Raw genomic sequence first — 17,973 nt, 5'->3', positions numbered from 1 at the left:
TAAATCCTGCTCTAACTGTTGATGTAGTTAATCCTGCTGGTGAATGGAGTGCAGGTGGAGCTGCGTGGGGTCTCGTGGCCACCAGGGGGCGCCACGCTCCTACAGACCTCCAGCATGAGAACATACAAAGAGAGTTTAGATGTAATCATTATTTCACCAAGCCCCTTTTTTGCACTTTTTGAACTAGTAGGAGTGTGTTTCTAAGTTACTGAGATAAATTACTGTACTCTGATTTGTCAAGTTTGAATTTACAAAATCTTGAAATCTAATTATTTTGAGAAGACATCATGGAATCAAACTCCAGAAGATAAAAACAAACAAACAATTATCATTATTATTATTATCATATATATATATTTAAAGGCATAAAATTGTTTTGGTGGCACTGATTTTACCAAACATTTTCCTGCCAGTAACCAACCAGGTATCACTTGAATGATCAGCTGGCTGATCCATTATTTGTGTCATGGTGACTTATTGTGTTGACTAGGTGTGTGTAGGCAAGTTTTTTCATGGTTATTAATGTACAGAAGACTTGGTCTCTCTCTCTCCAACAGGGTCCATCACTTAAAGCTGCAGCGGCATCAGACTCAGTCATTCAACGACCTGCACACAAAATATCAACAAAGTATCGAGACGAACAAAAGTACATAATCACACAAGAAGTTGAAGTTGAAGAAGAAACAAAAGAATAAGACCGTTAGAGTTTTAGATTAGTAACCAACCACAGCATCAAACCTGAACCAATGAAAGGCGGTGAACATGTTTTCAGCCTTGAAGATGACACACAACTAAATGTAACACCTAACACACTCCATGTAAGAGCCGGTGCATATTCTCATTAGTCCAGGTCATAGAGTCTCAAAGGAGGTTAAATGGAAAACAACTGGACTTAGTTATTTGTCTAGGAAGACGTTTCACCTTCATCAGTTCATGTTCATCTGACCAGGCTGGGACTGGTCCAACTATCTGGTGTGGAGACTCACTATTTAACCTCTTGTGTGGGCGTTCACAAGGGTGATGATGTCACTGGTTCCCTTTTGTGCTCCAAGTGCCAACGACAGTCGTTTAAATGACAGTCTTTGATGGAAAGTGGTTTGGACTTCGTTAGTGCCCTATTGTGTTATAACGACAGTCGTTGGAGTCACTCGCCACCTGTGAACAGTGGTTGTTCTCTGAGTCTGGATGGTTGAATCTCCTGAAGGGATGAAAGGGACAAATAACTAAGTCCAGTTGCTTTCCATTTAACCTTAGAAACACTCCATGTAGACTCTGATTACTGTCTGTGTTCACCTCCAGGCTGCTGCTGTCTACCTGTCTGTCCGTCTCTCTACCTGTCTGTCTGTCTGTCTGTCTGTCTGTCTGTCTGTTAGTCCAGGACAGTGGCGGACTGGCACCGAAAAGAGTCCCTGGCATTTTAGACAGAGAGAGGCCACACACACATTACACAAACATAATATCCAGTAGATCGCCTCTCTTCAATTTTGAACTGCACCCTAAACTGGACAGGGAGCCCCTTTCTATTTATCTGACCTCATTAAGCATCACGCTCCAGCTAGAGCCTTGAGGTCAAGCAACCAGTTACTGCTGGCTTGCCCCAGATCTAAACTAAAGAGCAAGGGCGACAGAGCATTTTCTGTTGTGGCCCCAAAATTGTGGAACACCTTACCCCTCCACATCAGAGCAGCTGAAACTCTGGAGCTTTTTAAATCACTTTTAAAGACTTATCTCTTCTCTCTGGCTTTTAACTCACCTTGACACCCTGACACCCTGACTTTTTATGTTTAATGTTTAGTATAGCTTTTAATTGTTTTATCTTATCTTAGTAACTGTTTTTACGGCCCTATTTTTCTGTTAATCTATGTTTGATGATTTTGTTGTTTTATTTACATTGCTAGCACCTGTATGTTGTGCAGCACTTTGGGCAACCAAGGTTGTTTTTAAATGTGCTATAGAAATAAACTTTGAGTTGAGTTGAGTTGAGATATATCAGTGATCATAATGGTGATGAGAAAAGAAAATGCATTGTTCACCAAACCTGCAGACTGACAGAAGGATTCAACCCCAGACTGGAACAAAGTCCCTGTTCATAGAGAGAGAGAGAGAGAGAGAGAGAGAGAGAGAGAGAGAGAGAGAGAGCTGCTGTGGTGAACTACACTTGACTCATGTGACTGTGTCTTCAGTGTTTCAGAGTTATAAACCAGAAACCAGCGGCCGCATCATTACATCATTACACCTGTGGCCAGTCCGCCCCTGGTCCAGGATGAATGAATGAATGAATGAACTGAGCTCGGTCCGGACTGACGCGCGCGGTGAGCGTCAGCGCGGCGCGTGGCGGTGGGAGGAGCCGCTACAGCAGCAACACACACACATGGACAGTGTTGTTGTGTTGTGTTGTGTTGTTGTGTTGTCTAGTGTTGTGTTGTTGTGTGTCGGTGGGTCACCTGTTCACCATGAGCCCCCGGCACCCCCAAGTCGCGCTCGTGCGGCTGCTGCTGCTGCTGCTGCTGCTGCTGCTGGCGCGCGGACCGGGGCGCGTGGCGCAGCTCGGGGCGCTCGCGGCGGACTTGTCGTCTAAAGCGGAGCTGGACTACGAGTTCGGGGACTACCGGGGCAAGTGGTGCATCGACGACCACGGCTTCGTCTACAGCATCGGAGAGGTCTACTACCCCAGCCCCACGGCCTGCCCCTGCACGTGCACCGTGGACGGCCCCGTGTGCGTCCGACCCAAGTGTCCACGCGTCCACCCGCGGTGCACGCGCATCAAATACAAGGCGTGCTGCCCGGTGTGCGAGGCCGTGGCCCGGGTCTGCGTGTACGGGGGCAAAGTTTACCGACTGCTGGAGGAATTCAGGGTGAGAACCGGTCCAGACCCGCACCAGCATCCACACCCCCACCCACCCTGCACCCACACACCCACTCAGCTCCACGCAGCTGCAGGTGGGGCAGGTGCTCTGTGCTCTGCGTCATGTTAGATTTACGCACATGTTGTGTTGTGTTGTGTTTATTTATGTGATTTGGACGTCACAGATACACTGAGACTGCTCCAGTCCACAGACCAGATGTTTGAGTGTGTTTAGCACATGTGTTAACTTTCAACACCAGTCCATAGGCAGCTATTTAAAATAATATCAACAGTAGGAGATAAAACCAAGTGCATGACAGTCACTACATCATGACAGTAGCAGACTAATCTAAAAACACAGAGCACCAGATCAGCGAGAGGAGATGAAATCAGGATGGCAGCAGTAATATTAGTAATGAGAAAGTCTGTATTTCTACATGTGAGCGTTGTTGTTTTGCTGTTCGTCCTCTGTTAAAGGAGTTTGTATCAGTCTGCAGGTTCAGGTGAGGGGGTAAACTGTTCCATAGGTGAACTAACTATCCCCTCTTACTGAGAAGTCAGACTGTCCACATGATGTTGTACACCTGGGAACAATGTGTGTGTTTACCTGGCTTGAGCTCCAGCGTCTTTCTACCAGTGCAGAGAACGTCACCTCCGTGTGGTCTCCTCATGCTGTTGATTTGACATAATATTATTCACATGTATCATTTAAAGTGTCTAGTTCTGTGCTGCTCTACAAAGGCACAGGTCCAAACTGAGAAAAACAGCTTTTTGTGTTTTTCATTGTCAGGTTTAAGCATCAAATCATGAATAACTACCAAGTCTATAACTGATTAGATAAAGGTGGACTGAATCAAATGTAGTTTGTAGTTTGTCTTTCTGACCAATTTTGACCGTTTTATGGCAGATACGGCACTTTGCCTTGGTTTTAGCTACAGATACTTTGGCTTGGTTTTACTCCAGTGGAATTATAGAGTAATTCTAGGATGTAGGGAGTAACAGTACTCTTTGCAGATACTGCACTTTGCCTTTTTGGATGGACAGCAAAATAGAAAGGCCAATAACTCTGGAAATTTGATCAGTACATATCAAATTCTACCAGATTGAAGAGAATATGCCTTTACACTTTTGATTGGTCAAAGAAAAAAATGCAGATACGGCACTTTGCCTTTGTAGGGCAGTACGAGTTAAAGTCTATGGATACCTACATGAATATTACCCCTGTTGGCACACAGCTGATTAGATCTTTAGTTTGTGGTGTTTTGTTGCAGAGGAAACATGTCAGTATGAAAAATATCAACATGAAGTGAAACAAGTGAAAACCATCTTAGCAGAGGAGCAGAGCAGTGTTCAAGTAAGAGTTATATTCCTGCACGGATGCTTTATGATCTTATAACACAGATTCACCAGTTTAATCATATTAACCTCAGCGTTTTGTTGTATTGAGCTTTGTTAATATACAGTATAGTCACTGTTTTGTTGCTTGATGTGCTGAGGGTGGCGGCTGCTTTGTTGTGACATCACAAAGTTACAGAAGTCTTGACTGCGGGTTACGAGGCTCACTTTCACAGACTTTCACAGATAATGTAGAACCAGACCTGATCCAATATAAATATAATAATATACATGGGAATCTACCTTTTCCCTGTATGGGATCTTTGTCAGTGCTTTTCTACACTGCCCGTCCAAAAGACAGTCAGACACTCAGATATTTTGTTGCCTTTAGCTTTGATTACCACATGCATTTGCTGTGGCGTCGTTCTGATTAGCTTCTGCAATGTCACAACATTTATTTCCATCCAGAGTTGCATTCATTTCTCAAAGATTCTCAATGGGGTTAAAGGGATAGTAGCATTTTTTTAAAAGTGGGGTTGTATGATCTACAAATATCCCCTAAGTACTTTAATTGCAGTAGAAGACTCTCTGCACTCCTCCCGTTAGCAACGCCAGCCCATAATAGCCCTGCCCAGGTAAAACCTCTTTTAGGCCGTGAAAATAGGCCGTTTCTTTGGGTCTGTTCACAACAATGTATGTTGTAAATCTCTGGGTCTCTTATCTTATCTTAAAATCTTATCCTTAAATATCCCTTTAAGGTCTGGATTCTGTGGTCACATTGGACGACATTTCTTCCCTGAGAAGATGTTTCCTCACTGTCCTTCCAGTTTGTAATAATGCGTTGGACAGTTCTTAACCCAATTTTAGTCTCAGCGATCTCCTTAGATGTTTTATTTGCTTGATGCCAATAATTTGACCCTGAAACAGATGAACATCTTCTCCATGACAACAGCATGTGTCCAACATGGCTGTTTAAGAAATGACACTGCATCAGTTAGAGTTAGATAACAGAAACATAATCATCCATGCAGTAATTATCCAATGGGAGGCTCTGACCTATTAAATAAAAAGAAGAAAGGCCAGCAGCACTCGTGTCCTTCTCATGGTTTTTTATTACAGACTGCGTCGGCGCTTAAAGCTTCAGTCAGCGATCCGGTGGTTTTGTCTAACTTCCTGTCAGCAGATGGAGTTAGCAGCCCCCGCCCTCGTCATGGATCTACTGGTCCTCGTCCCTACGTCACCACATTCAGGCGCATCCCTTGGCTGCACACACAGAGAGGACTGCCCCTTTATGCCGTTCTCTCTCCTCATTGGATAAAGGTTGTAGGATACAAGGAAAGTTTTCTCCTGGGCTCAGAGCAGAGCAGAGTGACTGACAGACCCGTGTTTCAGACCAAACACTCTATAGAAGTGATTGCTGTCGGAAGATATAACTTTTATCTTTTATCTAAAATTTAAGACTTAGATTAACACAAACATTCACCTGACTGCTGCTTTAACACACACAGACCAGTTTCGACAACGTCTTCCTCAGTGTGCAATATTCAACAGGAAGTGATGTATTAAATACTCACTGTGGTCAATCAATTGATCGACAAGTAACAGTAGTACTCGAGAAGAATAACAACTTCATAATGCACAAATATTAGAAAAATAGAAACATGTAGATATATGTGTAGAGAAATATAATTTGTTATATTTTGTTATATTTCTCTACATATTTTTTTCTGTGTGTGTTAAGCGCCGACACAGTCTGTAATAAAAAACCATGAGAAGGACACGAGTGCTGCTGGCCTTTCTTCTTTTTCTTTAAGTGCAACTTTTGGCCATGCACCTCTTCAGTTTGTTCCTGAAAGTTTTTTGGAGAGTGCGTGTTTTTCTTTGTTTTGAACTAGGCTCTTACGTATTAGCTTAGTTCAATCCAAGTGGTGACTTGTCAGTAGAAGTTTCTGCTATCTAATGTGAAAGCTGAAATCTCATAACTGCAGTTACTCTCATGACGGTGCATTCAGTGTCTTTCAGCTCATTGTTTAGATGTGTATGTGACTCTACTGGTTCATGTTCAGAGTTACACATGTTTCCAGCTGCAGCAGGTTTTATTTAGGAAAGTGACAACGATGTCCCTCACATATGTTTAGAATGAATCTTGAATATGAATGAGAGGAGAGGGTTTAAAGCCGTGCAGGTTTATTAGCTTCAGTCTTACTATTAGTGCTGAGCTGTGTCATCATGTCAACACACAGCCCCTTACTGACCTGGGTGCTGTGCTCCGTGGGGATTAGCAGTGGATCAACAGGCTTTAACTGTTTTATGTAATGACAGAGTGTTCATCAAGTCCATCACTGTTGGTCCAGTGTGTGTGTGTGTTTGCTGGACATTGTGGACACATGTGTGTGCATGTGCATGTGCATTGTGGTGGTCTGGTGGTCTGGTCACATCTTCTAGACTGAGCCGAGCCCACCCATCAGCTCCTCCATGCTCTTGTTTGTCTACTCTAAATGACATTAAGCCGAGACACTAGAGGCAAAAACAGTTTTTTTCAAGCACTGATCAATTTTGAGATTTTGGGCTATTTTTCTTCCTTAAAGCAGAAGTAAGTGATATATTTGTGTTAATATAAGTCTTAAATAGTTGTATCTTCCGACAGCAATCACTTCTATAGAGTGTTTGGTCTGAAACACGGGTCTGTCAGTCACTCTGCTCTGCTCTGAGTCGAGGAGAAAACATTTATCGTATCCTACAGTTTTTATCCAATGAGGAGAGAGAACGTCATGCAGGGCTGTGTGTGCAGCCAAGGGACGCCGTGAATGTGGCGACGTAGGGACGAGGACTGTTATGGTGCGTTCAAGGAAACTCGTATTTTTCCGACCGTGAAGTGGTACCAGTTCGATCTGGTACGAGTTCACGGGTCAGAAGTTACGAGTGGCCGTTATAGTGACTTTCACCGGTAAAACAGGTCGGAAAAACACGAGTGTGTTGCCTGGAACGCTACAAAGTCGTAAGTTGTGACTTGAAGCTGTAATTTACGATTTCAAAAGCCTGCCTGGAACGCAGCATTAGCGAAAACGACCGGATCACTTACTTCTGCTTTAACATGTATTCTTTCAGAAAAGTCAAAAGAAATGGTAGAAAATCCACATTACGGTTTTTATTTTACTTCATTTTGTCTCTTTCGTTGGTAGATTTCTCCTAAATTCACCAAAAGTTAGTCTGACCCATGTCATGTCAGGTATCATTGTAAAGCTCTCTCTCCTGAACAATGATGCAGGCTCCAAAAATGGTCATTTCCTCAGTATTCACAACCAATAGTAAAAGTACGATTTACATTAACAATCTATGGAATGTTACAGTCCAAGTCTTTAAAGGCCGTTTTCTCAAAATGAGTTTTTCAGACTCAGACTCTGAGCTAGAAATCTCCACTTCAGCAGCACTTACAGACACCAAACCTTCCAGTTTTATTCCTGTCTATATTCTGGAGGTTTTTCCAGAGGGGATTGCTGATATATCATTCAAAGCCTTTAACATTTTATTCCTAAAAACATGGCAAAATTTAATTTTTTTTTAGGGCTAGTGACAGTATTTTCTCATTTACAAAGTGATAAAAAGACATATCCAAAATCCCCTCCACAAAAACTTCTGACTCTTATATGTTGACAAAATAAAACAAGAATTTTGAAAGTGGCTTTATCCATTGTTCAGATTTCGGTTCTGGAAATATATGCAAATTAGCAATATTTCATCAGATATTGCCTCATTTACATATTTAAACATAACATTTCACAACACTTGTAATACAAAAAATATTTGTCTTCAAGGGATAGTTCAACATTTTGGAAAATTGGCCCATTGCCATAATCCCTATAGTCATAGCAGTAGGTTCGTTACCTTTAATTGTCGGTGCAAGCTGTTTTTAGAACGGTGGAGCAGAGCCGTGAGCTGCTCAGAGCTACGCTACGGAGGCTCATGGGATTTCTTGGTTTCCCTCATCAAACTCATCAAATACACAATCCAACAACTCCACAACGCTCTGGTGGACAAGTTGTGAGCTGCACATTCACCACGCTATGAGATAATAACACAACGTTACCACACAGAGTTGTTTTAGAGGGAAATACAGAGACTGATGATGAAAAACTGTCCCTGAAGGCAACGTGCATCAGCGGTTTTGCATGAATTTCCCTCTAAAACAACTCTGTGTGGTAACGTTGTGTTATTATCTCATAGCGTGGTGAATGTGCAGCTCACAACTTGTCCACCAGAGCGTTGTGGAGTTGTTGGATTGTGTATTTGATGAGTTTGATGATGAGGGAAACCAAGAAATCCCATAATGAGCCTCCGTAGCGTAGCTCTGAGCAGCTCACGGCTCTGCTCCGCCGTTCTAAAAATAGCTTGCACCGACAATTAAAGGTAACAAACCTACTGCTATGACTATTGGGATTATGGCAATGGGCCAGTTTGACTAAATGTTGAACTATCCCTTTAATGTAAGTGTTTAACTTGGGAAGTTTCATGGTGATATCTGTTCGTTCAAACGTTTACCCTATTGACCTGTAGTGACATAATGAAGTGATGCTTCAGGGATCTTCATGTGAAAGCTGGTGTCAGGTTGTAATGTCCTGTGTGCTCCAGCTGTCCAGATGTGAGAAGTGTCGCTGCGAGGCCAACAGGGAGGTGTACTGCAGCATCTCAGACTGCCCCGCCCCCCACTGCGTCAACCCCACCTACGAACCCAACCACTGCTGCCCCATCTGTAAGACTGGTAAGCATCCCTCACTGCTTTTTACCCCACCGGGCAAACATTCAGCTCTATGATAAGGTATATAAGCTAGATATCTTTTCATATTGTGATTTTTCTTGCACCATCACACTAAACCTTACATTTCTATGCATTAAGGGGCAATTAAAACTATGTGATAAATAATATCCAATTCAATCAAATTCTATTTGTCCCCAGGGGGCAATTAAAAGCACACAGGGCAGTTATGCATATCTACAAATAAATAAGATAAGAATAAGGTAAATAAACTGCAAAATATATGATAATGACATGTTGTGATGAAAGTTGCTTAACATAGAAATGCTCCTAAGCAGATGAAGTCTTTCCATTTTGGACACTCAACCAACCCTCAGTGTCAACTGCAAACACAGCACACACGCTGATGTTGAAGTTGTTGTTAAACCTGTTAGAAACACATCAGTGAGCAGCGGATGAACATGAACAGTCCCACAGACACTGTCCTGCTGTCAGAAACACTCAGGAGAAGCACAGAATGTGAATTCATTTAATTATTAGTTTAATTTCTTCCTGTGAGCCTGCAGCTGTTTGAGTTGAGACACGTCTGTGGAATTTAAAGAAAGACGTTGGACAGTAGCTGCAGACCAGAGTTGAAGCGTTTTCATATTGACTCAATAATTTGCTCAACGCTGAGTTAAAACCTGATTCTGGCAACTTTTTGCCACCACTTTGATGATATAACAGTTTTTTATGGCATGGAAGATTCCTGTGAAAACAGATTTTTGAATCTGCAAAGCTAAAAATAAATCTGTAGTTGCAGTCTGTTTCTGTGTAGTTATACTTCATTCTGGCTTTATGTTTCAGATCAATATTGAAGGATAGAGAAAGGAGATCCATCGACTCTAGTGATTGGCTGATGTAATTTGTAGGGTCATTTTTATGTTGTGTACATCTAGTTGTTGGTGCGCTGCTCTAGCCAGGTGGCTCTGGTAAGAGGTGAACTAACATCAGCTAAGCCTTAAATGATATTATCCCACTGATTATTCCATGTTACCTGAAAATGACCTGTAACTAAGGTTGTGACTAAATCCCATAATGTGTGAGACCCAACTAAACTCTTACTGAACCTAACTAGCTTAGCACACTGTTCTCTAGTAGTAGGCCCTATGCTGATGTTGTTGTGTCACCTTTACATACATGTTTATGTTTTAAATAAACAAATATATATTATAATACACATATATTATTGAATTAGATATAAAGATTTAAATAAAGTCAGACAGACACAAATAAACAAATAAGTTAAACTTGAAGTTGAGTTTGTATTGTCCCACAGTTTCTGAAGTTGTTTTAAGCTCTACTGGGGTGAAGGCATCCCCCCTTAGCCCTAGCCCCCGGCCCTCCCCTTCACTGTGCACATTCACGTGAAGTGGTGGGGGTGTCCCGATTCTGGTTCAGACGAGGGTAAGGGGGAAGTGGTAGGACTATTCAAACGGAGATTTTTCAGAGGCACATTTCAAATCGAGGGGTATGACAAGTTTCCCAGAATGGCAAGGCAAGGCAATTTTATTTATATAGCCCGATTGCCTTGGTTTTGGTGCAGATACTGCACTTTGACTTGGTATTAGCTACAGATACTTTGGCTTGGTTTTACTCCAATGGTATTATAGAGTAATTCTAGAATGTAGGGAGTAACAGTACTCTTTGCAGATACTGTTTGTCTCAAAGGGCTTTACATAGCATCATAACAACATCCTCTGCAGGCGGCTGGTGCAGGGAGATGGAGGGGAGAGGAGAGGAGATATAGAGGAGAGGAGAGGAGGGAAGAGAGGAGAGGAGAGGAGAGGAGAGTAGAGGAGGGGGCTCCATGTCACCAGATGTGTCCCCCAGCAGTCTAAGCCTACAGCAGCGTAGCTATAAATGCACTTTCCCTTGCTCTTAAAAGAGTTGGACATGAGAACCTGGCTGCAAAACCCAGTGGAAGGGTTGGAATGGGACGGGGCCTTGGTCTAAATGTTTGTGTTAGTCTCTCAGCTGTGGTGGTGACGGTCAGGGCCATGCAAATGTGTTGTGATGACGTGTCCTAATGAATATAGTAACACAAAGATGTGTGTATTGCCACAGGCAGCTTAGCTGCATCACAAACACATGTGCTGCCATATCCCATCTAATTTTCTCCGTAACACACACACACACACACATAAGTTCTTACCAACACACTAATAGTCCAGTCATTTTAGGCCAAAAAAGGGGTCAACGTTAAACAAATTGCAACAGAAGCAAACTCAACTGGTTTTGTATCCTCAACATGTCCTGAGTGAGGGAAAAAAAGCCCAGAAGAATCCCATTAGGGGAAAGTTTAGAAAAACACCCAAACATATCCCATTTATACGCATATAAAACATTTTTTTTCATGTGAATAGGGTAACATTTTTAACCTTTAGATATCTCCATGAAAATTACTGAGTTGATTAATTACATTAAGACAAACAAAAAATGTATTACAAGTTTTTTGAAATTCTTTGTTAGCATGAGCAAATTTGCATAAATTTGCATAAATTTGCATAAATTTGCATAAATTCCACCGTTTTGACGGCACATGTATATATGAAGTTACTGTGGTGGTACCGGCATGAAAACTGGAATGAGTTGACTCCATCGGTCAACAGACAAGTTGACCACTTTAAATTTCAAGATGACTGCAATTTTTCAAGACAGCCACATCCTTAGTAGAGCAGGTATGACATGCTCCGTCTCTATTAATGCTCATGGGCCTAAATTGGTTCCATTCCTTAAGTTTTTTAACTGTAATATGTTAACAAGATTGAACAAGACATTTTCACCTGCTCTACTCAATGTTTAGATCAGGTGTTGTATGTATGCAAATTAGCCATACGTAATTGGATTATGCACTGTTGGCTCATGTCATACCTGCTCTACTAAGGATGTGGCTGTCTTGAAAAATTGCAGTCATCTTGAAATTTAAAGTGGTCAACTTGTCGGTTGACCGATGGAGTCAACTCATTCCAGTTTTCAAGCTGGTACCACCATAACAACTTCATATATACATGTGCCGTCAAAACGGTGGAATTTATGCAAATTTATGCAAATTTGCTCATGCTAACAAAGAATTTCAAAAAACTTGTAATACATTTTTTGTTTGTCTTAATGTAAGTAATCAACTCAGTAATTTTCATGGAGATATCTAAAGGTTAAAAATGTTACCCTATTCACGTGAAAATGTTCTTTTGTATGCGTATAAATTAGGGCTGTCAGAGTTAACGCGTTAATCGCGATGAGATTAATTAAAAAAATTAACGGATTAAATTTTTTAATCGCGGTTAATCGCGGCCCATTTTGTCCTCTGTCTGCTGGACTGGAGTGTGGGACCTCCAGTCCAGTAGGTGGCGGTAAGCCACCTTCAAGTTAAATATACACAGTCTAACATATATCCACAGCTCCATCCATTGATTTTTTGACGGCTTTGTTGTAAACAAATGCACGTGGCGATGTATTGATTTTTTGACCCGTCTGTTGTCAACAAATGCACATGGCCAGGCAGAGACGTAGCAAAGTAAAGGGCAATTTCCACTGGATGCAATTCGTTTCAATTCTGTGTGAGTTTCATGCATCATGTGTTATGATTAGGTACTAGGCCTACTAGGTCTGGTCTAAAAGTTGTTTGTCTAGAGATTATAACACTTTGGAGTGTTGAAAGTCCAAAGCGCCATATATAATATTTTTAATAGAGATTAATCGCGAGTTAACTATGGAAAAAATGCGACTAATCGCGATTAAAAAAATTAATCGTTTGACAGCCCTAGTATAAATAGGATATATTTGGGTCTTTTTCTAAACTTTCCCCTAATGGGATTCTTCTGGGCTTTTGTTCCCTCACTCAGGACATGTTGAGGATACAAAATGTTGAGTTTGCTTCTGTTGCAATTTGTTTAACCTTTTCTCATAAAATGACTGGACTATAAGCTTTGATTCCTGTGTGTGTATGCATCATTGTAACAGTGTGTTCATGATGCAGCGCTCCAGTTACGTCACACACACACACACACACACACACACACACACACACACACACACACACACACACACACACACACACACACAGCTTACACAGCCACGCCTGTTATGTCATAGATAATTTAAATGCCAGTGGATTTAAAGTCTCTCTAACATCGGAGGGATTTGTGTGTTTGTGTTGGACACGAGCAGCAGGGATCATCACAACTAAGTCAAGTAACACAACAAAGCCAGAGGAGCAACAACACGACAACCACCTCCACTCACACCAGTATGAAGATGCTGTTTGCTTCCCAGTTGCTTTGCTGCTTTCTGGCAGTGAAGTTGAGTTGTAGTTTCTATTTTAGCGGGACAGACAGCGGGACAGATGGTTTGGTTTGTTGCGTCATTGTTGTTGGTTTTTTTTCCTTCTTTTTCATTTCCCCTGTGCCGACCAAATGTGCTCATGTCAGCTGTGTTTTATTGAACACTGTTGGGCCTGGCAGCAGATTAACGGTACTTCCTGTCCTCCTGCCGTGCCGTTGGTAATTGTTTCACGGGGCGCTGCCAAAGTAAAGGAACCCCCATCTGTGAAAGAGGGATGCAGATGATATGAAAGGCAGGTTGTGTAGGTTTCAGCTCGCAGGGTATTCAGCATGTGCAATTCAAACATTTGGCAGCTTCACAGAAAATATCATCTACAAGCACATGAAAACCTGCAGAAAGTATGCAGATAAACATGCTAACACCATTTCAAATTAATATATATTTTTTTATCTAATCAATCTACACTCAACATCCCTTGATGACTAAGGGAAAATAGAATTTCAGGCATTTCTGCAAAGCAACTAAAGGGCCCTTCAGATTGAATAGAAAGTGTCATGATAAGTTCTCTTTGGTGGGCCCCTCATGAGCAGTTAGAGAGTTGTCCTGAAGCCATGTCACACTAAGGTCAACCCTCGGGTCATGTGTTCTGAGAAGCATCTCTGTGTATCTGCCTACATCCCTCCCTCAGCTGTGACCTGTGTTCTCTGGGAGAAACTTGTCTTGAAGACTTTAAAGAGGAACTTTGTGGGATTTAGTTTTTTTTTTTACCTTAAAAGAATAGTTCACCCAAAATTCAAATTCACTCATTAGCCGTGTTTCCACTGCAGGAGTTCCTGGTAAAGGGTTAGGGGGTAGGAACTTCTACAGGAACCGTCCTCTCAGTGGTCGTGTTTCCACTGCAGAGTCGGACCCCGCGGCGACGTCATGAGTTTCCATCGCCGCTTAATCGCTGTGCGACAGTTTGGACCGTGACGTCACCCAGGCAGGTCACAAGCACATGCACAAAAATCATAACAACAACGAAGAAGAGGGATGGAAGGAGCTGAGGCGGTAGCCGCGTTTCTGGTTTGTGTGTTTGTGCGCATGGCGGCTGATTGTAATCCTGCTAGAGTTTGGTTTTTTTTTTTTACTTTTCACGGCGTTGTTTTGCGGTGTGATGGATCCCCAGTGTGTCGAGGTGCGCTGATATTTTCATTTCGCCACGATGACTCAAACCCCCTCTGAATCTCCTCGGTGCTGTAGACTGCATCAATGTCTGCACCTCACCGTCGGTCCATTTGTGTACATCTTCCTGCTGTTTTCTTGTTGTTTACAGCGGTGTCTGCTAGGCTAATGCTCCTTCTGCTCCCGGTTGTTTTGGTGCTGTCTGGTAGCGTCAGAGCTGCTCTAGCTTTAGCCAATCAGCGCCGGGTTAACCTCGAGCCCCACCCAGGAGCTTTTCAGGGCCAACGGAGTACCTACCCTGGAGTAGGTACTCCGTTGGCCCCCGTAAAAGTTCCTGTAAATGGCCCTGTGGGGGAGGTTCCTGCAGTGGAAACACGCACCAACGGGGCCCCGTAAAATTACCCCAAAGTTCCTGCAATGGAAACGCGCCTATTATCTCCTCCCCCTCATGTGGACTAAGGGCTGGGAGAAGTTTCAGAGTCCTCCGTGGCTTCTCTGAGTTACAGGGGGTCTCGGCGTAGCAGTGCATGTCCATATAACGGTTGCCAATGGATACCAATTGTCTTCGTAACAAAAAGACACACCAAAAAACATCCAGATACCTCCATGCTGCTCGTATGTAACGTCCCTCTGGTATTGAAGCCCCGACATGAGAAATTCTTCCGAAAAAAATTAAATAAGTCTATATTTCAGGCTTGTTTTGTAGCTGAAGCTCCTCTTCCTGGTCCATCCAAATCTCGTGTGATTTGCGCCGGCGTCAGTAATCGCACTGGCTCAAACCCTCACATCCACTGAGGAAACAGCAGACAGCTCAGTGTGAGAGACAGAGGAGGGACCCTCACCCAGGACCGACATAGATGTTGTGTACAGACAAGAAAACACTTTACAACGTGGCACATGGAAATGGAATCTTATTCACATACATGATTTTAACTCTTTAGAATAGGGAACACATATTCACCAATAACTAGGTGCTTATTAATATGCTGATATTAACTCCTAATCATTGCTTATTCATTGTAAATTAATGCATTAATTCTATACTAATTCAGAGTGATGAAGGAAGAGTTACTGTTGTTGTGCTACTGCCCCTGTACAAGGCCCCAATAACCCACTGGTTATTCACATCATTATTCAGAAACAACAATGCATTCATTTACGATGAATAAGCCATAATTAGGAGTTAATATCAGGAAAAATCTTAATTCATGGTGTAATAGAGGTAGAAGAAGGCTATGTAGAATGAGGTGTTAATACGTGCTTAACCCTAGAACACTAACGTCGGGTGATTTTCACCCATGAAATTATTGTTTCATAATTTTCATTATGTTGCTGTTGTCTGAGTTTCATGGGTCCCTGTAGCTTCATGCTGCTCACTGACGTTTGAAGGTCGGCATGTTTCCCTGCTGCCATCCCTAGTTCTTTCAGCAGGCACATGTTCGGGTGGATTTCACCCGATTTTAGTGTTTATGTATCTAAATCTGGCGACCAATTCTGGTGATGCTGAAAATTGTTCTTTTTTCTTTTTACTCCACCGGCTCAAATGTCCCACAAATGGGTGGTCTGAAGGACAAAGTCCCAGCTCCATTAGTTTTTTTTTAAGGAAGTTTTTGTTAAAAAAAAACAAAAAAAATCACACATTTTGGACATTTTTTTTAGGGTCCTCCATACATTTTTTTCATTTTGTGAAACACTGTATAGTGGAAAATAAAGGAAGTGTACATCAATTTGCCATGTATTGTTGTATTTTAATATACTTTGATGAGAAATATTTTTTATGGGTATATTATATTGGGTAAAAAATATGATGATGTTACTATTTTTAACGTTAGTGTTCTAGGGTTAATAATTACTAATAAGGAGCTACAGTAGTAAGCTACTTATATGCATATTAATAAGCACCTAGTTAATGGTGAATAATGTGTTCCCTGTTCTGAAGTGTTACCATGATTTAACTTAAACTAACCAAATTATTATCAGTGTTACTCTTCTTAGTCATATTTATGGCATCAAAGAAAGACCTCATGAACTTATATGAACATGTTTTTTTTTTTTTTTTAATATCATCAATAACCTCTGCTGTGCCTAACCAAAGCTCTGACACCATGGGGGGGCTTGGGGCTGTAACTGTCCTCCCTGGGGGGCTTGGGGCTGTAACTATCTGTCATGGGGGGCTTGGGGCTGTAACTGTCCTCCCTGGGGGGCTTGGGGCTGTGACTGTCTGTCATGGGGGGCTTGGGGCTGTAACTGTCCTCCCTGGGGGGCTGTAACTGTCCTCCCTGGGGGGGCTTGGGGCTGTAACTGTCCTCCCTGGGGGGCTTGGGGCTGTAACTGTCCTCCCTGGGGGGGCTTGGGGCTGTAACTGTCTGTCATGGGGGGCTTGGGGCTGTAACTGTCCTCCCTGGGGGGCTTGGGGCTGTAACTGTCCTCCCTGGGGGGCTGTAACTGTCCTCCCTGGGGGGCTGTAACTGTCCTCCCTGGGGGGCTCTAACTGTCCTCCCTGGGGGGCTGGGGGCTGTAACTGTCCTCCCTGGGGGGCTTGGGGCTGTAACTGTCCTCCCTGGGGGGCTGGGGGCTGTCCTCCCTGGGGGGCTGGGGGCTGTAACTGTCCTCCCTGGGGGGCTCTAACTGTCCTCCCTGGGGGGCTTGGGGCTGTAAGTGTCCTCCCTAGGGGGGCTGGGGGCTGTAACTGTCCTCCCTGGGGGGCTGGGGGCTGTAACTGTCCTCCCTGGGGGGCTGGGGGCTGTCCTCCCTGGGGGGCTGGGGGCTGTAACTGTGCCCTCTGGTCCTGCAGGTCCGAACTGCTTCGCTGGCAGCAGGGTGATCCCGGCAGGGGAGCGGGTCAACATGGACGAGGAGACGGTCTGCTACTGCACCTACCGGGACGGGACGTGGCACACCCACCCCTACGCCACCTGTGAGGAGCGGCCCCGGCCCAGCGCCCCCCCCGGCCCCCGCACCGACTCCCCCAGGGACGAGGAGAACAAGGGCCGAGGGGGGCGGCCCTTCAACCCCCGGCTGGACGTGATCCCCTGAAGAGGAGCAGTAGACCCTGTCAGAGACCCTGTTAGCACCAGGAGGGGGGGGGGGCTGCAGCTTCACTCCCCCTGCACATCCATGTTGAAAACACAACCAGTCAGATTACTCACCTGCTTCCTGCTCGTCTCACAGCTCAAGCTTCAACGGTCTACAGCTGTTGTTTTGTTTCTACAACATTAAAACCACACATCTGCAGCTCGTTGAGATGCTGAAGGTTTCGTGGTTCAGCTGTTGAACGTCACAGGCCCAAGTCACAGCTCCGTCTATTAGCAACAAGTAAACTCTATTTGGCCATAGACAGTTTTTCCGACCCCAAAGCAGAGTGGATCAGTCCAGAGATCAGAAGGCCGGCCTGCTGGTTCACCTGGTGTGGAGCGTACCACTGACTGCAGCGTCCCAGGTTTGAATCCAGGGCTCTGGGGTGTCATAATGTGGACGTGGCTGAACTCATCTTCTCTCTCTGTGCTCACAGAAGTTGTTTTCACTTCATTTCAATGGCAAAGGTTTCAGTTTC

At 43.5% G+C, this 17,973-nt stretch overlaps 1 protein-coding gene across 1 annotated transcript; it reads left to right on the top strand.

Moving 5' to 3' along the window:
- The first annotated feature begins 2,435 nt into the window (after positions 1–2,435).
- Positions 2,436–17,456, top strand: LOC146983860 (von Willebrand factor C domain-containing protein 2-like). Its single transcript, XM_085785233.1, has 3 exons — positions 2,436–2,855; positions 8,810–8,939; positions 17,215–17,456. The coding sequence occupies exons 1-3, from the start codon at positions 2,454–2,456 to the stop codon at positions 17,454–17,456; spliced, it is 774 nt and encodes a 257-aa protein (XP_085641359.1). The 5' UTR covers positions 2,436–2,453.
- The last annotated feature ends 517 nt before the right edge of the window (positions 17,457–17,973 follow it).

Source organism: Trachurus japonicus, chromosome 8 (assembly GCF_045865225.1).
Source record: "Trachurus japonicus isolate A0001 chromosome 8, Traja_1.0".
NCBI lineage: Eukaryota > Metazoa > Chordata > Actinopteri > Carangiformes > Carangidae > Trachurus > Trachurus japonicus.
Note: the sequence above shows the minus strand (reverse complement) of the source record. Positions and strands in the feature narration are given on the sequence as shown.